General features: G+C 42.3%; 1 protein-coding gene across 4 annotated transcripts; it reads right to left on the bottom strand.

The window, feature by feature from the left end:
* AGO4 (argonaute RISC component 4) lies at nucleotides 1-25,526 on the bottom strand. Of its 4 annotated transcripts, none has more exons than XM_065577117.1 (18): nucleotides 25,372-25,525; nucleotides 17,557-17,722; nucleotides 16,872-16,992; nucleotides 14,841-15,022; nucleotides 14,411-14,547; nucleotides 14,180-14,314; nucleotides 13,883-13,970; nucleotides 13,319-13,466; nucleotides 13,103-13,222; nucleotides 12,383-12,511; nucleotides 12,071-12,204; nucleotides 9,867-10,051; nucleotides 9,435-9,594; nucleotides 7,704-8,019; nucleotides 6,682-6,816; nucleotides 5,703-5,804; nucleotides 5,244-5,443; nucleotides 1-3,946 (listed from the first exon to the last, which is right to left on the bottom strand). In XM_065577117.1, exons 1-18 carry the CDS (start codon nucleotides 25,478-25,480, stop codon nucleotides 3,838-3,840), a joined length of 2,676 nt encoding a protein of 891 aa, XP_065433189.1. In that variant the 5' UTR covers nucleotides 25,481-25,525; the 3' UTR covers nucleotides 1-3,837. The 4 variants fall into 4 exon arrangements, with proteins under 4 accessions (XP_065433189.1, XP_005298439.1, XP_008165342.1 ...); XM_005298382.4 differs by lacking the exon at nucleotides 25,372-25,525 and adding an exon at nucleotides 21,879-22,313; XM_008167120.4 differs by lacking the exon at nucleotides 25,372-25,525 and having other exon boundaries at nucleotides 17,557-21,545.

Genomic DNA, 25,526 nt, shown 5'->3' with positions numbered 1-25,526 from the left:
AACAGAACATTTGGCACAAGAATGCCAATTTTTTATTTTTTTGGACACATGAACACAAAATATCCCTGCAGGCTAAAAAAAATACATTGCAAATTGTACACGACCAGCATCTTATCGCAACATAGGGCTGCTAACCCACCCATAACAGTTTAGAAAGAGTACCTCGTATTGCTATAGACATACAGCCAGTCCAAATTTAATAAAATACCATTTTAAACATTACAAGTCTAACAATAGAGAAACAAAAATTACATCATAAGTCAAAATGAACAAATGCAAACATTTTACATTGAAGTTTCAGCCTCTAGACATAGAAATATCATGAAAATGTCAATAGCAAGGTATAAGAAAATCTGTGATATTACAAGATCTTTCCTCAAATTTCACAAGGAAAAAACCTTGCAGTTGAAACAGTATTGATACAATGCCCTCCAAACTCTGCTTTCTTAAAATGAAAGTAGAGCTACTGCCTTGCTATTGAGCAAGAAAAATCCTACAGCACATCCACAAAGGTAGTTTGGGGTGGGGTGGGAAATGTGGTTAAACACTATGTGAACAAGAGGATGCCATTGCCCATGTGACGGGCAAGACTTTTGATATAGGTAAATAAGCTCTGAAATTTGTCTGGAACAAGATACGTACTGTGCGGGCTGGTCTACGCTTGAAACGCTACAGCAGCACCGGTGCAGTACTTAAGTACGGACACTCCCTATGCTGGCGAAAGAATTCTTCCAAATCGACCTAGTGCTGTCGACAGGTCAGCTTAACTACGTCCCGCAAGGGTGTAGATTCTTCACATCCCTGAGTGGTGCAGTGAAGCTGACCTAATTTTCTAGTGTAGACCAGGCCTAAGAAGCATGATTGCCTGTCTATCACAACCTTTTATGCCCTTTGGATGCAGCCACAGGCACTACACTAAACTGTAGTACTTACAGTAAGAATAAATAAGTTGGGCCTGTCTGAATGTCTGAGACAGGCCAACTGGTTCCTTCCAGAGCTTGTTCAGAATCCAACGGTTTACAAAGAAAGCAGAACTGGTTCAAAAGTGGGGTTTCTGCTCTTCTTTACTGTCAACTGCCCCTTCCCCCAACTCATTAAACTTTGCTACATTTAAAATCTTCCACACCACATAGCTAAACAGTGGCCAACAGGCTTTATTTATAAAAAAACCAAACACCCTAAGAACTACAGCTACAGAATGCACATCTTCCCATTGATTGACACATGCATAACGATTCAGTCAGTCCCAAGGGGTAATTCAGATCATCAAGCTGCACCTCATCACTCAGCTTTCAGAACTCTATACAATATTGCTGCAACTTTGATCTTGCAGTTATAACCTCCCAAAAGACACACCCTTCAATGACAATAATTCTAAATCTAAAATGTTCTTCGGTTCTCTCTACCTCTCAAAGTGAGAGCGCTGCACCCTTACCAGTATTTTAGTCCTATGATGTTCTAACACAAGATTGAGTTAGAAAGTTCTTGCCATGCTTCCCAGAGCTAGCGGAGGTCTCATAATCTGTACAGTTTGAGGTTAAATATTCAGGCTAATTGCAGGCAAGCAGATGAGAGGCTCTCATTTCATTCAATCTGAACTAGGAGTGCTTGGCACTGGACATCTATCTATCTATCTATCTGGTGGTAACAGTTAAATCTCAGTCTTATCCACCCTTGACTAATCAGTCACATTCTTGCCTAGTGCATGAACCCACAGTGATCTTTGATCCTATAAGCTAAAGGGTGCTCAATTTCTCTTCAAGGTGCCAAAATTCACCACAGATTGGGTCAAAGTTCATTCTAAAAGGGTTTTCTCCCTGAACAAGTATTAAGAAAAGCAGCCGTCTAGCTGAAGCAGCAGTCAGTCTCCCACCCACATGTCCTGATTATTATCCAAGTGAGGTATTCTTTAAAAAAAGTTTAACAAATTAAAAAGATTCTTATCTAAACCTGTCCACACTACACACCAGGAGCAGAGCTTGCTTCAGTCCCATTTTCCAACAGAAAAAGTTTAAACTAATTTTAAATGAGGCATACTACTCTGAAAGTAGGTTATAAAACTGTCAAGACAAACTTCAGCTTACTCAGGTACAACTGAAAGACAGCATTTAAAAATGTAAACTTTATTTTATGTACAAGCTTATTTAGAAGACTGAAGGAAAAAACAGCATTTCATATTGCTGAGATTTTGAGAGGGCTGGTTTCCAAGCTCGGGAACAACACAATACTTAGCAGCAAACCCCACACCAATGGCAGAGACCACAGTGCAATAGCTGGTGACTTTTCAAACTTCTCTTGGCTTCTGCAGTGGTGTAATGTTAGCTATGTTGAATCTCGAAATAAGATTTTAGTCTGTGTTAACTCATGTTAACACTAAAAGAAATCTATTCTCAAAGTACTACGTTTGTGAGTTCCAAAAGTATTAAGTGAAGCAGAGCCCCTCTTCCTTTTTATACATTTTAGCTGAAAAAAGCCAAGCAAATAAAAATAACTAATTTCTAGTCTGGGACAGAATATATTTGATTTACACTTTTTAAACATGCTGTTGAATGCAATTGTGTGAGCAACCTAGATTTCCGGGGGGGGGGAGGGAGGGGGGGGAAGAAGAGAGAGAATTAAAATGCTGGTACCAGTCTTCAGGTTGCTATTGTCACACAACACACTTAGAACTGTACAGATTGGCAAGCCTTTCCTACATATAACACCCAATTTCCAAGCTTATAAAAAAAGTGGTAGACAGGACACCAGTGAATATAAAACAGTTAAAAATAATTATTTAAAAAAAAAAACCCATGGAAGTGCGTCTTTTCTGATTAGTTTCAGAAACTGCCAAACTGTGTGTTCAGAAAACGACACAAGAAGGTTGGTTAAACTCATGCACAATCCTCAGCTAGAATTTTACACTGTCAGGGGGGCTTAAAAAAAAACATTTATTGCCAAAGTTAAATCTTCTATGAGAAAAGTTTTAAAATCACCTAGATTTATCAAACCACACAGCAGCATAAAGTGGGCACTTTTGTAAAAGTTTGAAAAATATCTAAAAGCTAATTTTTTTTAAATATTTTCTCATTTTTAGAAGGGGAAATGGTTCAGTACTTGTTACCATATCATGGCAGTATTATTTGTAACCATCATAATTAAAACCTGCTGCCAGGCATCACTATCTGGTTATGTTACACATTCACAGAACAAGAACCACCTAGCTGAATCCGCAGTATAGTGCAATTGCTTTGCAGCCCAAGTCTGCAGAGATTAAAAAGAGAACTAGTAAAACTGACAAAAAACTGCAATGCCTGTGAAAGTTAATGTTTGTTAAAAGGCATTTACAGTAGTGAAATCTAAAATCTCCATTAAAAAAAAAAAATCTATGGCCCCACACAATAGAATGGTTAAATTGAATTGGAGTAAAATGTTTTGCCATAATATGCATACTTACTAAGCAGTGCATGAAGAAAGGGAATTAGTCATCTTGATAAACTAGTGGGTTGAGGAGATAACTTAAAAACCATAGCTAGCAAAATATTCAATAAAAATCTTTCATGCCAAGTCTTTTAAAAATTTCAGGATGATCGGCCTTTTGCGCTTTGAGGTAAAAATTCAGTCCAATGCATCAGAAAAGACAGTTCATGAATTTCTATTACTTAAAACAACAAAACAAATGGCTCAATTATGTTGGTGCATCAGACATTGCTGTGAAGTGTAGATTCAGTGCGACTGTTCAGAGCTGCTGGTAGTATGCAGTCTGAAATAAACTGAGCCCTAGCTATAAGCAGTAGGCGTTCAAAACATTTCAGGACTGCGTGGGTTGCCGGTTCTGCCTCGTCTTCCCAGATGGACTCAGGCAAAATACATTGTATGCTGGGTATCATGGTGGATTTGCACTGCCTTTGCCAGAGCCTGGGGATCCCGGCCATTGCTCTGTCCTGAAACATGGCTGCCTTCAGCACTGTAAAGATGTAGACACATTTAGAGGGCTATGTACAATGGGACAAAAACAAACACACTTAAACAGTTCATTTCTCAAGGTTCTGTACCTGCGATCTCTGGCTACAGGGATAGTCTGGTCCTGGAGCACTAACTCAGGCCAGTAGCTGATCATACAGATTAGTGCAAGGAGGAGCCCTCCATTAGTATAGTGTACGTAAGTCTTTCCATTTTAGTCCAACAATCGCCACTTCTACAGCACCTTTCATCCAAGGATTTCAAAGTGCTTCACCAACATTAATTCCTACCAACACCTGTGAGCTAAGTATCTCCTTTGTAATGATGGGAAAACAGAGGTGAAGTGACTTGCCCAAAGCCTGACGGAGTCCATACTAAACCTGGATTAGAGGCATTCCTGGCATTTGGACCTATACATCTTCTGACCAATGCTGCCTCAAATGCACCACCTGAAAAGTACTAAGGGATCTTTTGTGAACAAGAGTCACCAGAAACTCAGTTTTATGATTCCTCCCAAGTGCACAAGGAGCTGGAGAGAAGGAAACCCTAACTTTCTACTACAGTGCTTTAGCTGCAGCAGCTCTAATACAAACCCATTTAAGGGCACAGGGAGGCAGAATGGTTGGAGTTACATTTTCAAACTTACATAAAGAAAAATATTTTTTTTCCATAATGAAGACTGGAAAAAAGCTCACACTGCACTAATGGAAAGAGTAATGATTTAAAAAACACTCAACACCAAAACACACAAGTGTGTTGTAATAAAGACTCTTCTGACCTCAGCTTCAGTTCTTCCCATGGCTGTTACACACTTCTATTTTATTTAACTTGATGGTTAAGAACTAACCACCACATTTTATAGTTTGGCTTTTTGAGGCATATCCAGTCTACTGAGAAAGGCTAAATTTTTAAAATGTCGTTTTAGTGACTTTACTGATGGACTGACAATCCTGGAGACCTACATCTGCTATCTATGCACAGGGCAGGTACAGAGCACTGCTCTGCCAAATTGCCTGCCCCTGAACTTGTTAACTGGGATCCCTCCAGAAGGGGGAAGCGGTCTCCATGCTCCAAATTAATTCTTAGCCTCTCAACACTGTCAGACATTGCTATTTGAGGTAGGACTAGACTGAGAACCCACCAAATTGTTTCACACAGAAGGCCAGTTCAAATCAGTGATTGGTATAAAGGGAAAGGAAGAAGAGTTATCAGGATTTTATTCTTCACTTACAAGTAAAACAGATCTTTTTAGACATGTTAAACAGTCTACTGTAAAGAGACAGAACCCTTTCACTCCTTACCTATCATGATCCTTGTCTACAAGATGATATCTTGCCCTAAATGCTACCAGCCTGGCATAGTATGCAGGAGCTGGAATGGAGACAGATCTTGTACAGCGGACATACGTGTGACACAGCTGGTAGGTTAGCAGCTGCAATTCATCTGCGGTGAAACAGTTGTCATCCCACAAGACCTGATAATGAGATGGGCGGCTGGTACCCTGGTGAAGGAGGCAAATACATGTTTAACTGGATTATATCAATCTAAGGCAGATGGAGCTCTAGATTTCTTGAATCGGTATCATTCATTCTAGAGATATTTATATCCAAGTGACAGATCAGAATCTTAGCACTGATTCTTCATGTGTTAAATAAAACTGATAGAACTGCAAGTCTGCTCAAACTGTAAACAGATGCTGCTGTTATCTGTGAGTGACAACAGCTCCCAACAGCACAAGTCTAGTGCAGATTGAAGATTACCTGAATTCCTGCATGGCTACAGAGGTAAAAGTCAAATTCAGAGGGATGTGTGATGGTGCTGTCCACGGTAGTCCCTGCTGGTACATTACCACTTTTACCCACCTGTTTGGAAAAAGATTGTAATTAGTACATTTACTTCTGCATGTGACCAGGATGGACTTATTTTAAGCTTCTAGTGAACGTAGTGCTCATGAAAGTGAGGAAGTACTAAGGTCTTTTCCACACTAAGGATTAAACGATGTTCGCAATGTGGCGGGTCATTTTCTGGGAACCTTGCTATAAACACCTCTCTGTACCTAACCTCTAGACTTGAGCAGTTTTAACAGTAAAAATGTGGCTCCAGAAAAAGCCCATGCCAGTCAGTATATACTTAAACAGGGCTGTTGGTAGCACTATTATAACTATAGGTGAGAGTAGGCCTAAAACTGGATAATCCAGGCACATCACAAGCTTTCACTGAAAGTTTAATTTCCCAACCCTACCCCGGCTCAGACCCTCTCCCTGGGACCTGCAATGGGGGAGGGATAGCTCAGTGGTTTGGAGCATTGGCCTGCTAAACCCAGGGTTGTGAGTTCAATCCTTGAGGGGGCCATTTAGGGATTTGGGGATTTAGTTGGGCCTTGGTCCTGCTTTGAGCAGGGGGTTGAACTAGATGACCTCCTGAGGTCCCTTCCAACCCTGATATTCTATGATTCTATATGCATGCAATCTTAAGCCCAGGAACTTCCCTGAGAAGAGATGGCAGTTTGGTGATGTGAACAAGACTCACGCATATTTAGAGACAAAGTAGGCAAGTTTCCAGACCCCCAATTTGGTGCCAAGGATCACCCTGCCACAAGAGCCTGATTTGCTTAGAAACACTGCTTACTGCAGAGTAGGATCATTCCACTACTCTGGTAAGTAAACTGGACATCATCCCAAGCCAGCTGTTCTCACATTTCTACACAATTCCTCCACTCGTGTAGGCAACATTACTTGCCCTTTCAGTTTTGTCAGCACAGAAGAGTCTAGTGTGATGCCTTTTCTGCACAACAATGTAGGTTATTCCTGGTCTATAATCTTCTTCCAAACTGATACAGGCCTTCCGGATTGCAATCAATTCTGGCCAAGCTACCTAGAAGTACAAGTGATGAATTCAGTATGCAGGACAGTATTCTCATTGAATTGTACTGTTGTGAAATTACATCTGTTCAGAGAAACCAAAGCACAATTCATTGTGTGCACACCTGAGGGGGAAAACAAAAGGAAAATTTTAAATGTTGCTTATATGAAGATTGCTAAAGAAAAAAACCTTGTCCTTCACGTTTGATTAAGAAGCCTCATTCTTACCTTAAATTTCTAGATACTTACATTAAATAGGATTAAAAAAAACCAAACCTGTAGAGTTTAAAGGTATGAATTGATCAACTAATTTATCTTACATTTATATTCACCCCCAAAAGGATCCGATAGTGTATTTATATAGCTATAAAACAGCCTCACTAACAGAGCCATCTCTGGGCTGGAGGGTGGCAGCCTATTAGCCACAATATTTCACTCACAATGGAAAGGAGGAGAACTTTAACCTTGAGTAATCCAGAGCAAACCCAGCTCTCCAGAAAGCAGGACTGGATTTTTAGCACCCGCATGGAGCAGACAAGACCTCGTCGAGAGTCTCTCACCCCAAAGGCTTCCAGATCTGATCACCTGCACTCAGTCTACCTTTCCCAAGTACTGTACAAACGGCTGTCTTGATGTTCACAAAATTCAAGCCTCTGGTTTTACAGGGTCTAGGTGTTTCAAAACTGAAGCTTAGCACCATCAAGCCACTCTGAGCAGAAATGTTTGTAAGAATCTTCATCTAAACAACTGATGTAGATAAAGGCGAGTTCAGGCTGCCCTGTGTGCCAGGGTGCCATCCATTAAGGAGTCTCCCCTCCAGTAGGGTTCATTTGCCAAGACCATTTAGATTCTCAATGGGGAGACTTCATTGAACCCCAAAGAAATGTCATTAGAAAATACCTGTTTCATCTGTCCCTCCGAAACTCCTCCTCTGTAGTAAATGATCCGTGTGGGCTTGAAGCGAGTAGATTTGTAGAACTGGATCAGCAGCTCTCGTACCATATTAGTCAGGTCCTGGATCACTTCCTGACTGTACAGCAACTCCTGGGAAGTCTCCTGACGGGAGGTCTGCACACGCACTGTAGCACAGTAGCGACTAGGGTGGCCGTCCATACTGCCTACCACAGCAGCAATGGATGGCTTCTTTCCATCCCCAGCGGGAGGGTGAGTGACATCTGCTCCCAGGAAGATGACTGGTTGCTGGAACACAGAGGGCCTGTTCAATTAAAGAAGGCTTAGTCAAAAAGCAAGGAAGGAAAAGAGTTAAACGTAGCAAGTCATCTGATAAGGAAAGATTAGACAAGTAGATCTGAAATATCCTTAAGAACTGAAAACTTGCCAGGTATTTTATACAGGAGAGTCCCTGCCCCCAAACAGCTTGCAATCTAGAGAGAACAGACAAGGGAAGTGGAAAGAGAAGCACCAAAAAAGAAAAAAGGGGGTGGGGGGGGGAGGAGGTGCAGGTGGCTAAAAGATGAAGTTTAATATGCCACAATTTCACTCACCTCCCCACTTTCTCTCACTTATTAGAAGAGCACCACAAGAAGGGAAGAACTAGTGTTTACAGGCCTCACAGAAGAAGAGTGTTTTTAAGGTGATACTTGGAAGGGAAGGTGGAAGGATCAGGACACAGAAGCAGGAATGGACAGACAAAGAGTGGGGGTTATTCAGGGAGGTTAGTGGAAATGAGCAATAGAACAGGCTTTACAGTTTACTACAGAGCTAAGTGATGTCTGTGATAAAGACCACAGGTGTCTAATCAGGAATCACAGCCACTTTGACTAGATTTCCATTCCATACAGCTAAATGCAGTGCCTTGCATGGTGTCAAGTATCAGAGGGGTAGCCGTGTTAGTCTGAATCTGTAAAAAGCGACAGAGGGTCCTGTGGCACCTTTGAGACTAACAGAAGTATTGGGAGCATAAGCTTTCGTGGGTAAGACTTGTCTTGCATCTGAAGAAGTGAGGTTCTTACCCACGAAAGCTTATGCTCCCAATACTTCTGTTAGTCTCAAAGGTGCCACAGGACCCTCTGTCGCTTTTTACAGATTCAGACTAACACGGCTACCCCTCTGATACTTTGACTAGGTGCTCCATATCTAATCAAGCAGCAAGAAAAATAGGTTTCTTGCTTCAGGACAATTTTGGATGTAGTCATCCATCAAACTGTATGTCTAGACCGTTTACTATACATTATTGGTTATAGAAGTAGACGTGAAAACATGTCGTCACGAGACAGGTGACAATTCCCAATGCAATTCAGAAAATGGCCATGTGCTAATAGAAGACCAACACTGATGGGACTTGAGAATTTTAGAGCTCTCCCATCTTTTCATTTTATTTTACTCCAACCCTTTGTCTCCTTTTCAGCCACATTGCTGGACAAGTCTGAAACCTGAGGCAGGCTTTATCCTAAGGTACAATGTATAAAATAGCGTGTTGTGCAGCTTCAGTTCTAAAAACAGAAGGCATGATCATTTGTCCCATTTAATACAAAAGCATCAACATCTATAGAAGATTTCTAACCCACCCATTGTTTGGAAAGGTACCGTTTTAGTTATTAAAAAGTAGACCAAAATAATCATTTTGCCTGCTAAGTTAGGCCTTCATTAAAGCTTTAAATTTGATCTAACCTTTGATGAGGTACAAGCACATTGTTGATCCCTCCAAGCTTTGCATTTATCTTCAGACAAAGATTGGACAGAGTTTGGGGTGAGGTTTTTACCACATTCTTCACCTGAACACACTGCGTGGCCATTCCTAAGAGAGTGTCACCAACACGCTTAACCTCAGCTGCAACAGAAAAGCAAGGTGATTCTGATTATCAGAAGCATCAATGCTCCCCTACCTCCCGCTTGTAAGACATTTGAAAAGTAGGTCAAGATTCAACAGTGAATGAGAATCCACTCTAACTATATCTGTACAAAAGTAGTGAGATATTAACCAACCTCTAGAAAAAAACCATCACAGAAAAAGGCATTGCTAATCTTTACCCATCTCATCATTATGCACCTTTAAGTACAGATGATGTACAGTGAGCTAACTTTATAATCTCCTTTCCATACCATACACAGGTGTCTTTCCAGGCAGGATCACTACTATGAGCTGCAGACCAACATAGGTCAACTTCAAGTGTTTGAACATGGGCTCCACGCTGTCTGCGCCTTGTGCGTATTTACAGAAACATGGCTGGCCTTGGATTGGCATCCCCGCATCCTTGGAGATCTTGCGCAGCTGGTCTGTGAAACTCCTATAAAACAAATGAAGTACTAGCTTTTGGCAAATCAGTCCACACAGTTTCAGTCATTTCAGTCCTCTGGCAACTGGGCACGTTATCTTCTACATTATTCCATTGAATGGTCAGTTTTATACTGCTAAAATTCTCTTTAAATTATACCCAACTTAGACCTTCACTAGCACAGTTCTAGTTTTGACTGAAGAGAAACTTTTCATGTCTTCACACACTGCAATTGTTCAAATGTCCTGTCAGCCACATGAGTTACATGAGCACAATTTTAGAAACCTGAACCAGCCATAGATGAAGAATCTAGGACAGGTGCCTTTGGCATGACTGAAGAAATTTGGCTTAGCAATAATGGGGCTTATCCTGAAGTCCTTACACACAGGTAACACTCTGACGTCAACAGGAGTTTTGCATGCAGACAGTCACATTTGAGTCTCACATTAACAAAAGCCACAGTTTATTTGGTGTGATTTTCCTTTATCATCAAATCACTACACCCACCACTAAAACTCAGTGATTATTAAACAGCTCAAAGCAATACTACTATCTCCAACAGTTTAAGACAGGAAATGACTTCTGTAAACTGACCCTGCAGCAAGAAGTTAAAATAGCAATAATTACAGTTAAAATTAAAATGCACATACAGGAAATTCAGTTATTGTTCCAAAATCAGCTAACCCTGCGTCATTGCGCACAGAACCGATAAGCACATGAAATATATAATGTACACAAGGACAAGGAATTATTGGCGCTGCAGGTTCTATTATAAGTGCATTAATGGAGATGTAATGCCTCAAACACCTGTCTGTACCAAGCAAAGGAGAGAGAGTTCAACATTACCAAAGGATCAGACTCATTAAACATTTAGTTGTGTTCATTTTGTGTATTGCAGAAGTAGGTAAGTAGCTGTCTTAAATCCCCCCCAACATGACCAACTCCACTGGACCCTTATATTGCACAGCTCTTGTGAGCAGAAATACTCCAGCACATACATTTAAAGTAGCCATTGTCTGAAACCACCGAAATACTGAAAATACAGTTAGTCAAGCAAGGTTCTCCAGATACTCAGCTTCCTTGCTTTTGCAGTTTTAAGCCAGTCCTCTCTAACAATCCAATCCGAAACAGTGACATTTCTAGTGATCTCCCTTCCCCTCCTGAATCCCTAAAATGAAGCACCAAAACCCTCAAAAATTTAGTGCTTCCATGTAATATTAACAGAGAAAACAAAGGACAATGTCTATTCTATGTTCTGTAAAGTACCATATATATTAACGGTACTAAACAGTTAACATCTGGTTTAGCGACACAATGTTAATAATGCATTTCGTTTATATCTAAAAATAAAGACATTTGAACTGTGTAAGAAGTGAGTTCAGTAGAACATTACACAAACACTGAATAGCTCAATAAGTACATCCTGCTCTCTGCACTACTACAGTGCTTTACAACATGAAGGATAGCCTAACTCGGACTCTCTGGCATCAAGAGTACACCACCTGAAAGCCTGTATGGATATGAACCAAGATGATACTTAGCACTTTTGTAGGTTATTTGGAGAAGAGGGAAGGAGTACATGTTGATTGGGAAGCTGATCAGCCATGAGCAGTAAGCCAGGAAAACAAAGGGACCAGTCATCAGAAGAGAAACATAGGCCAAATGCAGGCAGTGAGAGGAAAAAAGCAGGAGGTATAAACACGGTTGTCGTCTTCTCCAAAGAGAGCATTTCAACAGCAATATAAGCACCTTAATCCTTTTCCTAGTTTAACAGTTTACCAATTTAGGTTACAGACTTGGTTATTCCCCACCTTCACATTGCAAATATTTAAGCTACTAAAGGCAAGGATTTCCTGCTTTTACTGTGTTAGATGTGTTCACATCAAGTTATCATAGAAATGTAGGACTAGAAGAGACCTCAATAGGTCATCTAGTCCGGTTCCTTGCACTAAGGCAGGGCTCAATATTATCTATACCATCCTAGTGTGGTGCATGTTCTATCGTAACTGCTGGTAGCACAAACATACTCACTTGAGCAAGTCTTCTCTGCACTGTTTTTGAGGTGCAAAGCAGGCAACAGCCCAAACTTTAATCTCAATGCCAGCGTAGAACTGTTTCCCTCTCATGTCCCAAACACCCTGGTTTGGTGTAGCTACAGTCTTGTTCTAAATAAAGACAAAGACAACTTAAAAATTAAAAACTATGATCAGGTTGATAAGGCAGTGAACAGTATTCTCTATAGGTTTGTGCAGAAGTGAACTTTTAAATTACAAAATACCCACCAATGCTTCATAAGTCTGATTCTAACAACAAGCTATTTTACAATAGATACCAAGAACTCACCCGGCCTCCATACTGCAGCATCGGTGCTGGCAATACTCTGCCTGTTAACTCTGTCATTTCGTTATGGACCACAATGCCAAACTCCTTCAGATACGGATCCGGTCCACCTACCATACTGTTGCTCTTCACCTGGAGATCATCATCATAACCATACATAGTATTTCAGGTGGTTGTTATTAGAACAATAAGCACAGAGTGGCTCAAGCCATATCCCCTTACGTCAGTGGTCTCCAAACTGTGGGGCGCATCGAGAAATGTCCAGGGGTGTTTGGCAGGGCCCAGACCAACCCCCATGAGGGGGCTGAGAGGGAGTGCCACCTAGCCCCGCTCTGTCCCGGCCCTGCCCGCAGCTGTGGCCCCTGCTCCCAGCCTGGCCATGACTCCACTCCTGGCACGGGGAGGTGGGGCGCAGACACATTCTATTACTGCTAAGGGGAGGGTGAGAGCGGAAGAGTTTGGGGACCATGGGCTTATATTAAAAGAGAAAAAAAGTCTCTTCCGTTTCTTCTATTCTTGGCTAGTCTGCTTATTCACACAGGTACCTTAAAGGGATCAGAAATTCTATGGATTTTGCTACAATTTTCCAATGGAAACCATTTGAAAGATATACACAAAACCCATCTATGGTGAAAACTTGAAAATTTTCTATCAAAAAACATTTGAAGGGAAAGGGAAAAGTCTTACAACTATTTTCCATAAAGCTGAACTACAGCTACTCACAAGTCTGCTGATTTCTTCCTGTCTGTCTGGTGCCGACCTTGCAGTCGCCTTTATCATAGTTGATGTCTGATTGTCTGTTAGCTTCTTGATACATCGTTGGCCTGCCACAATGTTACATACCTACACAGCAACAGAATTAGGGATGGTTTATTGCCTCTGAAACAAGGGGTGTAAGTCACAATGCAGTGCCAGTTAAAAGTTACCAGACTCCTTTACCTCAAGTGGTAAATAAGTGTGTTTCTGTTCCTGTCCCACTTGGAGACACGGAAGGTGAGGATACTTCAGCTGCAGACTGTACTTTTGCTTAAAATACTGAGCTACTGTACACTCCATAGCCTGTCCATTTTCCAGCTGCAGAGGGAACCTATTAAAAAAAATGCACTGCTTTGATTACGCTTCACAATTAAGTGGTTAATTCTTTTTAAAAAGTGATATGGAGCATATATTTGAAAGCCCTGAAAATGCCCATTTTCTAGAGTTATTATTTCTCTTTATGTAAACGTATGTATAAAATAGTTTCTCAGTGGGCATTGGACTTAAAGCCAAGTTAAAAAAATTATGGCTTTCGAGAGACATTTTAAAAGCCAAGGCAGCTCTCTAATTATTCATTGTGTGGAGAAAGTACAGTTGTAGCCCAAATCCACAGTCATTGTTCCAATCAGTCTCAAAATTAAGAGTTCTTTTAAAAGCCATTTGGCTCCTGAGCCAGCTACCCTTGTAGAAATAAGCCACTTAGCATCTCCAATAGCTTTCACTTTATAGAAGATATTGTGTACATACGTCTGATGGCTCGCTGGTCGCCTGGTAACATTGCAAACTCTATATTTTCTCTTCATCTGGCCACAGTGGGTAACCTCTACTTTTAGACCTGAAAACCCAAGACAAAAGCCACCAAAATAAAAATCAGACACAGTCAACCTATTACCACCTCTAAGATTTACTTTCAACTGGGAAAGATGAGTGACAAGGAATAAGCCAGTTTCCAGGGTCTGCAGCCTGTGAACTCTGGTAGCACAATTTAATACGCTCACAGGCCTCCAATACTTTGCACCAGCAGTTTTTAAACTATGCATTTACCTCTGATTTCTTTGGTAAACTTAACACGCTGGGAGTCTGTAAGAGGCTTGGTCTGTTCATTGATGTTCTGAATGTCCAGGACCTCACACATGAACTCAATGATAGGCTGGGCACGATAGAAAGCAGTCGCCGACACTAAGAAAAGAAAGACAGGATATTTAGTCTAGAGGAGGTGAAGGTAGGGGGAGAAGGAACTTTCTTATGCCATTAAAAACAGAAGTTCTTGCATACCATCAATATTGAGCATCATGTTCCACATGGCAGGCCTGACCGACTGATGGAATCCGAACCAAACCTCCCTGCCTCCTCCCAGAGGGTGGTAGTAACCTTCAGGAGGAGAGAAGAAGGAACGGCCCACAGGGGTGTACCTGATGAAACAGGAAGGGTTAACACTTAGATTCTTTCTTTCATTGTATTTCCTGGGTTCCCAAAAGTTCAAGTCCTAATATATGTAGGTCCCATGGGGCAGACCATATTTCTTCTAACGCATGTATCAAAAATGTATTAAAAAAACAAACAACAAAAAATAACCACACAACAGATCCCTTCACCCCTTTTGCAGCAGTATAGTTTAAGTTTGGAGCCACGGCAAATAGGCATCACTTTAACAGATTGATTCAAGCGGAGCCGGATTAGGAAACCTGCAATCACAAGTACCCACCTCATGGAGGGAAGGTGCCGTGTGATTACATCAAGTGCCTGTACGGAGTCTTCAGGAACTTCATTCAAATGCCCTGCCAGAGCTTCCAGAAGCAGCTGAAGGCTGACCACTGACACCCACTGAATAGACACTTTAAACGTCTGGTCCTTTCCCTCACCTGGGAGCGTCACCTCCATATCCACCTAAACAATCAGAGCAGATGCAGCACAAACATAAATTAACAGACTCAATATCCTAGCGCAACACTAAGCAACACTCATTCTCATGGACTTGCTTTGAGTCTACAGGTGATTTCTCAACTAGGATGTAATAATTTAAGGGAATTCTACAGCAAACAAGAGTAGTTGCATAGAGAAGTTTGAAACCTGGTAATTTAGTCACACCAAGAATCTGCTCGGAGGTTCTGTTTGTATTAGCCATTATCTTCAACTGGAGGTTAATAGGGTGACACCAAAGCACTTAAGAAGAGAGCTATGATTAGTCATCCACTTTTTGTCCCAAAGAATTAATAGGAAGAGGCTGGTTTGTGTCCATAACAACACAGTAAAGGTATGTTAACCTCTAGTCTTCAGGTCAATGCACTGACCTTCCTCGGGAACCAGTCAACACCACAATTAATCACCCAGGGAATCAAAGATCTATGAGGGATGCAAAGTGTTCCTCCCCAGAAGTTGAGCACTCTACTTGAAAAGTACTCTCTTCCACCATTAGTCTACAGGGTCTCCCTCACATGGCAATGTGCCACCAGTAATCTGGTCCTCAAAACAAGAGTGTAAAGTAGGGTTATTTTCTCCAGAAAACTGAGTATCTACACAGATGTCACCCAAATCTGGAAGTTTTGGTATATATTTCTATCTACCAATACTATTAAAAACTAGGACACACTAAAATATTTCGGTTGAAAATTACGGAGTTGTAAACATAAGGCTTGACTGGAAGGTGACAGTTTGTTAATGTTTATCCTCAGAAAGAGTAAATTTGAAAAGAGGCCCACTAACTTCCTTGACATTGTTGTGAGAAACAAAAGGAAGCATCTGAAATATCTGGTAACTGTTGATCCATAAATGCTACATTACACTCTGTGCTCAACTTCCTTCCCCCTCCTCCCTTGTTCCTATTTACCTCACCTTCTTCTGCTATTTCCCTTCTCTATACCTCTGCCACCATTAATAAAAATGTATTTAAAAATAGGAACTAGAACAAGTCACGTGTCTCATCAGCCTGATCAGTTTGCTTGTATGTCATGTTTCCCCACTACTCTTTGCTTTTAAAGTGTGTTTTAGTCTGTTCTGATTAAGCATTTGGGGATGTTGACTGTCTTCCTGTGTCTTTGGATAGCACCTAGCAGAACTGTGTTCCACTCCAAGTTTAGGACTTTGGGTACGACCATAAAATAAATCACATCATCAGGCAGACAAGTTGATCTTCTGTTGAAAGTCTTAGAAAACCGAATATTAAGAGAACCTAATGATTCTACTCAAATTTTCAGTTTTAATGAAAACGTTTCTTGCCTTGGATTTACTCAAGTAAATTTACATGAGTAAATTGCTAGCATAAGTAAATGAACATGTATAACTAATGATTTGTACTATGAGACCATACGTCTGTAGAGAGGAAGTGAGTTACAGAAGCCTCTGTCTTCAAATAGATGAGGGGGAAAATTGAGAGTCTAGTGTAGAAAACTGTTCTTTGTTTTGGTTCTGAACTTTAAAACCAGGCCTGGCCGCAACGAGTTTAGCTAGCGCTAGAGCATATTGGCCCCCTGGCACTCCTCTCCTATGTTAGGACTTGCCTAAACAAATCCAATCGAACCAGAACAGCACATTTGCTGCAAAGTACAATTCAAAGGTCATTCAACAGTCAAGCAGCTAACAGTATTGCCCTTTAAGTGGTTTTAACAACCTTTTTGAGAAAAATTTACACCAAGAAGTGTGATCTGTTTTAGCACACTTCATAAACGATACATGGTATTGCAGTGTTGGTACTGCAACACGTCACTGGAAGATTAAAGCTGTCTACTACAACACTTACCCTATCTCTCCCAATAGGCAATGGGTGTGCAGTGTACATGTTCCTTTTGCCATCATATCCTGGCTGCCGATCACCAAATATCTGCATCTTGAAGTGTCTCACCATAGTATCTACCACCTCCCTAAAGAGGAATAGCATTGTTCAATAGATTAGTTTGAAGAATAGGCAAATTCAGTGATGCATTAGCAAAGTTGTTATGATTGGCCATAACTGGACTCAAGCCTGAAACCGGTTGCTATCAGAGACAACAATGCACCTGATTCTGCACCTACCCAAGTTGCCAGCAGCCCCTTTGGCCCTGAACAGAGACACAGGGCAAACACGCGTGCAGAATGGAGAACAAAAATGTGATCCAAAGAACAAATGGCTGCTACCAAAATTCCACCATTAGTTAAATTATAGATAGAAAAAACTATTTGGCCCACTGGGAGACCAGTGTAGGATTGTTCCTACAACATATTTCTCTATATTTTCTACATCTACAGGCCAACTGTAAAAGCTTTGAATACAGCTTTCTCTGAGAATAGGATACAATTTGTTTTTCCACAGCACCTAGGAGCCCTAAATTGGCGACTATTACCTACATTGCATATATAAAACTATACTTGACAGCAGCTGGAGACCTGCTAAAAAGTAGAGTTTCCTTAAATTGAGGCTGCTTTAGTGTTTATTAAGCCATCCTTACCTGTTCACTCTTCGGGGCCGCTTTTCTGGTTTGATATCTACATCATAGTGATAAACATCAATTTTAGGGATCTGCACCTGAAAATGATTGGCTAAGAGACGGATGGGTTTCCCAACAGTTCCCAGGCCGGGGCGGCGGGGCGGCTGGAAGAGGCTGGCTGGGGGCCCTGTGAAAGTCAAAGAAAAAAGTTTGAGATAATAAATGATCATGTAACACAACGTCCTCCCAACTGGAGATAGGACTGTAATTCAACCGAAGGCTCCTTGTGACAGACGAGGGAACAAAGTCTGAAGTGCCTTGCCCAGGTTGCAAGATTTACAAATGAAAGTGCTCCTTAGTGGCTCCACTGCCTTTTAACAGCTCTAAATGATTTTCATGAAGAACAGAATCATGTACCCAAAACACAACTAATTATAGCAGTAATGTATGTAAGAAATCTACTTTTGTAAACACGATTTATGAAGTCAAAGCCCTGTGATGGAATTTAGTCTTTTGTATACTATATATACTCATCACCGCGTATAGTATCATTAGTGAATAATAGAGAGTTTATTATTAAGTCCATTACAGGCTTCCATGTATTATGCTCAGAGTCAGGATTTAATGACTGATTCTTGGCATGGTCAAGTGATTAGAGGTCCAATTTTTATCTGAAAATTGATAGTATCTGGAATTGGTGAAGAGTTTTTTATTCTATAATATAAATTAAAAATACCGTTTTTATATAGTACTGACAAAAAATATTGTAGTTTCCACTACCACAAAAAAAATGCTATGCTGTTTACATGCTAACCGGGAAATGCGATTCAATGTAAACAAAGCTCAGGCCAATTTCAAATTCCAACACAAAGATGGGAGTGAGGAGGACAGTTTCCCCTAAAGGAAGAGAAACAGTAAGGAAACAGTAAGAGTAAAATGTTTTCAACAAAATTATTAGTGTAAAGACATCCATGTCTTGTTAATAGAACGGGTTACGGTTGCTTATAAAAATCTGGGTTTTAATTATTTCTACTGAGAACATTTGCAGAGGCTTCAAGAAGGAAGACATATTTGAACTCAAATTAGGCAATGTCATGTTTTGCCAGTTTCCTCAAAGATATAAGTTAGAACTGGAATGTTACATAATTTAAAGGAACTCTTATTTGAAAGTCAAATGTGTCTGATTTTTTTAAAACTCACTATTGTTTAAACACTTGAACTGAAGTGACTGAATTAAAAAATATTTGTTTCAGTTTATTTTGTGCATTTGACAGCATTCTGTGTAGTCACAATTTCATGATTCCACTTGTGTAGGCAGCTTTCCCTGCTTGAGTCTTTTGCATAGCAACAAAGGAGAGAAAAATGTTTGAAAAATAAAAAGCATGACTTTAAAGCCACAAAAATTGGTAGGATAACTTAGGAGAAATTTAATAACTGAAGCTGCTTTAAAAGCTTTTTTTACCTGACAAAATGTTAAGCTGACAGTGTCCCTTTCAGTCAAAGGGCTGACAAACAGAGGGTCTTAATTTATCCCATTGGGCGGGGAGGAAAACAAACATGTCGGGAAACCTTAGAAATGCAGTAATAAACTTTTGCATGCAAGACTAAATCCCAAGAAGCCATATACCTTTGTTTTATAGGAAGACTTCTAAGTCTCCACTAAATTACCAATTTTTATTTATAGATTGTTTGACTATTAACACTAAAATATTTTAAGTGCTAAAGTACTTAGAGGGTGATACTCCAAGTAGATGTAGTCCGTTTGATATATCAATTCTCCAAAGTTGAGGAGAACAGCACACCAGCTTCCTTGAGGCACAGCGTTTGTCTTACTAGATATCAAACACGCCATGTGCCTCACTGGCCCTGCACCTGTATACATATTTTTATTTATTTTAATTTAAGGGCAGCTTGTCGTAGGATACAGTTTCATTTTAAAAAGTTAAAAAGCATGAATCATCGAGGGCAATCAAAGTTTGCTGTGCTTGTTTGGATACTAGGGAGATGATCCATTAATCCTGTGCTAATTAGTCTGAAGCAGTATAGCTTTTGTGGGCACTGACCTGCTAAAAGAGATTAAATGACCAACTATATTTACCCATTTACCGTCTTCAATATTTGCAAGTTTTGTAAATTAGGAATCGAAACAATTCCAGACATTTGTTGTCAAGAAAGGAGGTTAATATTACTGTACATCTTCTCTTTATAATCATTCTTATTCTTTCTGATACAAAGTAGTAAATTAAATGCTATTGTCCATCTGAAACCAGGGCTTCACTACAATTTATATAATTTGTTTCCATAATTTTAATTTTGTCCCTTCAACTTCACTAGGATGAAATATTTGTATCCCACACTGTTGCTCTAGTTTTCCTGCCATGTGTTAACAGCCTATAACCAAGGTACCTCCGAGGGGAAGCAGTTTGACACAAATGAAAGAGGACCTCTTGGAAATGTGTGAATTTATACTGCATCACACATTGATTAACAGATTGTAAACATTCAAAGTAACACCTATAACAGTGATCTTTCAAAACATCTCCCAAGACGTGGAATTAATGAGGGTAGATTTGGTCTTCAGATCAATAACTTATTGCTGTAGATTTTGCAGAGTTCCTGAAAAGATCAACTTGCTAGGACAAGTATTCTAGAACCTAGGTGTAGATATACATTCTTCAGTCAAGAAATACCTCTTGCACACATTTTAATCTTTAACCATTATCTCATGTGACAATACTCACCAAGTTCCGCGTCCAATAAAAGGTGACATTTCGTCATATACCAACAGCTTTTGTTTTAATGAGCAGGTAAGTCTCAAGATTTAGTCAAAACTCTTTCTACAATGGCCCTCCTTCAAAAGTTAGGCATGTTTTTATGACATCATGCAATTTATTTGCAACCATAATGTACTGTGTATGCCAATTTTCAAACCTATCACCCTACTGCTCCTCTTTCCCATCAAGTCACTTCCTTGGCTAAGGCTGTATTCCACACTAACTCATCTACATTTTTAAGAAGTCAAATCATATTGTAGTATGTCTACGTAGAAAAACTCCTATAGCAGACTGAGTGGCCTGTCTGTCATGCAGAAAGTTTTCAGTGTATAGTGAATCTGCTGGTAAAGTTTAGCAACCCGCTTAAGTTCCTCTTTAAAAGTGACAGCTCGCTGAGATACACTTAGTCTGGTTTCATGTCAGTAACACCTCTGCCAGAGAGACCTCTACACTGACCAGGCAATAACCTCCCACAACCATATCCCAATTTGTTACTTACACATGTAGCAGTGGAATGAAACCATCACTAAATTCAGGGCATTTTTAATAGCATCGCCTCACCTATTCTTATTAGAAAAAAAACCCTATATATTTCTTAGGAAATACTCAACTGAACAGTATAGAACAGAAAGTATCACTGATTTGTGAAAGGCCTAAGAGCTGCAGACAGGGTTAACCACACTTTGCAATATAGTTAGCAAATTATTAAACACGCTGCAGCAAAAAACATTTAGAGAAGGCGAAAATACTCTGGCTGGAAAGTTACCGTGGGCAGAACTTAGAGGGGGAATGGAAATTTTCATAGGTTCCTTCGCCCACCTATGAATCAGTCACTGCTAGTAATACGTCCAATGTCTTTACTCAATATCAGAATACACCCGACACATAAAAAAATAACTGGATTTAAAGCACAGCACACAGTTTGTTGGCATCAGGTGCCAGACCTCCTGGACTCAGGAGGCGGAAACAACTTCCTTTCCCCTCCCTCATGCATTTAAACTACTCTTGAGAAGAGCAAGGATATCATCAAATAAAGAGCTATGTGTCCCTAGTCAGACAGGGGCCCATAACATGTGGGGCCTGGAGAGAGGGCTGATGGGAGAGAGGGCAAGGGTGACAGGCCTCTGACTAAGGGTACACACCAGCACCCAGCGAAACCTGGGCTCTCCCCCACCAGGGGGCTGGGCACCCCCTGAAGCAAAGGAAGCCAAGCCCCCCAACCTCCTCAGGACCCAGTGCCACCAGGAATCACCCCCCCCCCCCCACCGCTCCAGGAAGAAGCCAAGCCCCCTCCGCACCACCCACCTGGGGACCACCCAAACCTCCACCCCCTGTCACCTGGGAGCCCCCAACCTCCCAGAGGAGGACGTCACCACCTTCAGGAGCCAGCCCCCCCATGGAGGAAGTTACCCCCCGTAGCAGTCACCCCCCCAGTAGAGGAAGTTACCCCCCCCGGAGCCAGCCACCCCCCCCCCCCCGAGGCAGAAGTCACCCCCAGGAGAGACCCCCCCCCGCCAGGACCCCCAAGGAGCCGGGGCTCACCCCACCCCCGGGCACCCCGCCGCTCACCGGGTCCCAGCGCCTCCATGGCGGCGGCGGCGGCCTCGCTGCGGTCCCCCCCGGCCGCGGCCGCCCCGGGCCCCGCCGCCCCCGGCCCCGCCGCCGCCGCCGCGTATCGCTTGATCTCGGGAATGTTGGCTGCGGGTGGGGTCGGTACCGGGAACTGGGGTGGGGGTGAGGGGCGGGAGCGGAGCGAGGCGGGGCTGGGGGGAGCGGGGCCGGGCGCGGGTGGCTCCTGGCGGCGGCGGCACAAACAATCCCCTCTGCGGTGCCACCGAGCCCGAGCAGGAACCGGCGCGGGTCCGGGAGCGCGCCCCCGAAGCCGCCGCGGGGACGCGCGCGAAACCCCCCTTTCGCGGTCGGGGTCGCGCGCGCCGCTGGAGAAGCAGGGTTCGGAGGCCAACCCAGCGGCCTTCCCGGGCTCGCGCTCGCCCCGCCCTCTTCCCGCCGCGCGGGGGCGCGCACGCCGTCACCTGGGCCGGCGAGCGTCCTCTGCGCGTGCGTGTGCGCGCGTCCCCGGCCCCTCCTCCGGCCTTTTAAACCCGGCAGCGAGCCCGGACGGGCAGCTTTGTGGGGGCCCGGTGCACGGAACTGCGGCCTGCTCCCCAGAACCCAAACCCCACCATCCCGACCCCACCCTGCTTCCTCCCTAAAGCCCACCCTAGGCCCACAAAACCCCTCCACTAAATACCTCCTCCCCAAGCCCCACCTATCCCCCCAGTGCCCACCCCCACTCCAGACCCAAATAACCCCTCCCCACAAAACCCCCTGTTCCCCAACCCCTCCACTAAATACCCCCTCCCCAAACCCTACCTATCCCCCAGTGTCCACCCCCACTCCAGACCCAAATAACCCCTCCCCACAAAACCCCCTGTTCCCCAACCCCTCCACTAAATACCCCCTCCCCAAACCCTACCTATCCCCCAGTGTCCACCCCTACCCCAGACCCAAATAACCCCTCCCCACAAAACCTTTCCACTAAATACCCCCTCCCCAAGCCCCACCTATCCCCCAGTGTCCACCCCTACTCCAGACCCAAATAACCCCTCCCCACAAAACCTTTCCACTAAATACCCCCTCCCCAAGCCCCACCTATCCCCCAGTGTCCACCCCACCCCAGACCCAAATAATCCCTCCTCACAAAACCCAAATGCCCCCTCCTCCCTAAAACCCAACCCTCCCCTTATACTCCCAAACTCCTCCACTAAATACCCCTGCCCTAAAAACCACCTTCTGCAAAAAACAAATACTCCTCCCATAAAACTCACCCCCCCCAAATATCGCCAAACCACCCTACCCAAAATACCTCTTCAAAACCCACCTCCTCCCCAAATACACTTCTTCCAAAAGATACCTTTCTGCAAGTACCTCCCCACGCCCTGGGTGCACACACTGGAAAGCTACATCCACCCAATTGCCCCAAATTTTTTTTTTGGGGGGGGAGAACAGCTCATGTTGAAAATTGATTTTTCTTTTTTTATTAAGACCTCACCTTGTTAACATCTTAGGTTATCAAAACTGAAATAAAATGAACGGGGTCATAAATGATGTGGATCACTTAGCATCCCTCAGCTTTGGCACTTAAAAGTCTGGGTCAGTTTCATTTGCATTGGCACTCATTTTCTGGCTGTCATGTGCTGGCACAACGCTCTGTGCCAGAGTAGTGAGCAACAGGTAACATCTTAACCAGAAACATCTCTGGAATTTCTTTTAAAATTAATGATTGATTTTTCTATTGATTTCATTGGTCTGAATCAACTGGGTCCCTTTGTGCCATGTTTCCATCTCAGGTACTTTATGTGCACCATCACAATCTTTAATGTATTTATCCTCACAATACCCCTGTGAGGTAGGGAAGTGCTATTGTACTTATTTATATAATTTTACAGATTAGGAACTGAGGCACAGAGAGGCTAAGTGTTTTACCCACAGGAAGCATGTGATGGAGTGGGAAATTGAAACCAGGTTTCCCCAAGTCTTCAGTGAATGCCTTACCTACTGTATCATCCTTCTCCCCCTGTACAGAAAAGCAGGATTTTCCTGCCCTTTCCAGTCCTTCCACACTTGGCTTTTCAGTGTCCCATTCCATAGAATGGCAGTTCTCAACCTGTGATGTACAGACCACTGGCCCACAGAACTAGTTGAGCACATGGTGCCTGTTCTCATTTTAGAATTTAATGCATACATACTTTCCTAATACTAGTTTTTCATATAAACAGCTGCCACAGAGATTGCGTGATTGTAAACAGGAGGGAAATCTGAGACACGCTGTCTATTAAGATATAGTCTGCACTATGAAAAAGTTTGTGAATCCATAGGAATTGCCATAGTGGCTGAGACCCATGAACCATCTAGTCCTGTACCATCTTGCACACTGGCCAGTATCAGATGCTTCAAAGATAGGCACAAAAAAACCCCACAGAAGACAGAACTGGGATAATCTGCCCTCCTTGGAGATCTCATCCTAATCCCTAATAGAGATTGGTTGAAACTCTAATACCTCTTCTACTTTAGTTTTTGATTTATTATAACGTGGCTTCAACTGCTCTGGAACCTATATGATAGGCCATTACCAGTTGCTCTAGAATTTTCACAGGAAATAATGAAAGTTCCTTTGCAGCTACCCAACTAGCTCTTTCCAGTTGACTTTCTGAATGACATACAATACAAATTTGGTTTTAGGTGCACATAAGCAATATAAACCTATCCCTAGTCACATCTTTGCAGAGCTATGATTTTCTAGGATCCTCACTCACTAAAGGTAATACAAGAACATAAGAATGGCTATACTACGTCTGACCAATGGTCCATCTAGCACATCATCCTTTCTTTCAACAGTGCCCAATGCTAGATGTTTCAGAGGAAATGAACAGTATAGAGCAATTTTGAGTCATCCAACCCCTGTCATCCTGTCTCAACTTCTGGCAATTAGAAGTTTAGGGACACCCAGAGCATGGGGTTGCGTCCCTCAGCACCTTGGCTAACAGTCAAGGATGGACCAATCCCCCATTAACTTATCTAATTATTTTTTTAACCCAGTTAGACTTTTGGCCATCACATCCCCTGGCAATGAGTTCCACAGGTTGACTGTACATTGTGCAAAGAAGTACTTGTTTATGTTTGTTTTAAACCTGCTACCTATTCATGTCATTAGGTGACCCCTGGTCTTTGTGTTATGTGAAGGGGTAACACTTCCCTATTCACTTTCTCTATCCCATTCATGATTTTATAGACTTCTATTATACCCTCCACTGCCTACTCATCTCTTTTCTAAGATGAGCAGTCCCAGTCTTTTAAATCTCTGCTCTTATGGAAGCTACTCCATACCCCTAATCATTTTTGTAGCCATGTAGAATAGGAGATCAGGGATCTGAGTAAATACATATCCCTTTTTAAGAGAGAAAAACCTCACCTACTTTCAGAAACATTTACTTTAGTCCCCCTTACAGAAACTGTCTACCATCCACTTTTCTTCTTAGAATTTAATAAACACAAAACTTACCCACAGTTTGGAAATATACAACACCATTTCTTTCAACCTCTCTGTGAACATCTTCCTCATGCTCCTCTACTGTTTCATAACCCATGGTTCCAGCCCCAAAGCTCTTCATGTGAGAATTATCTTCTTCTACCTCTCCAAGCCCTACGTTATGCCCC

This window comes from Chrysemys picta, chromosome 23 (genome assembly GCF_011386835.1).
Source record: "Chrysemys picta bellii isolate R12L10 chromosome 23, ASM1138683v2, whole genome shotgun sequence".
Taxonomy (NCBI): Eukaryota; Metazoa; Chordata; order Testudines; family Emydidae; genus Chrysemys; species Chrysemys picta.
The sequence above is the reverse complement of the archived record's forward strand: the minus strand, read 5'-3'. Positions and strand labels throughout refer to the sequence as shown.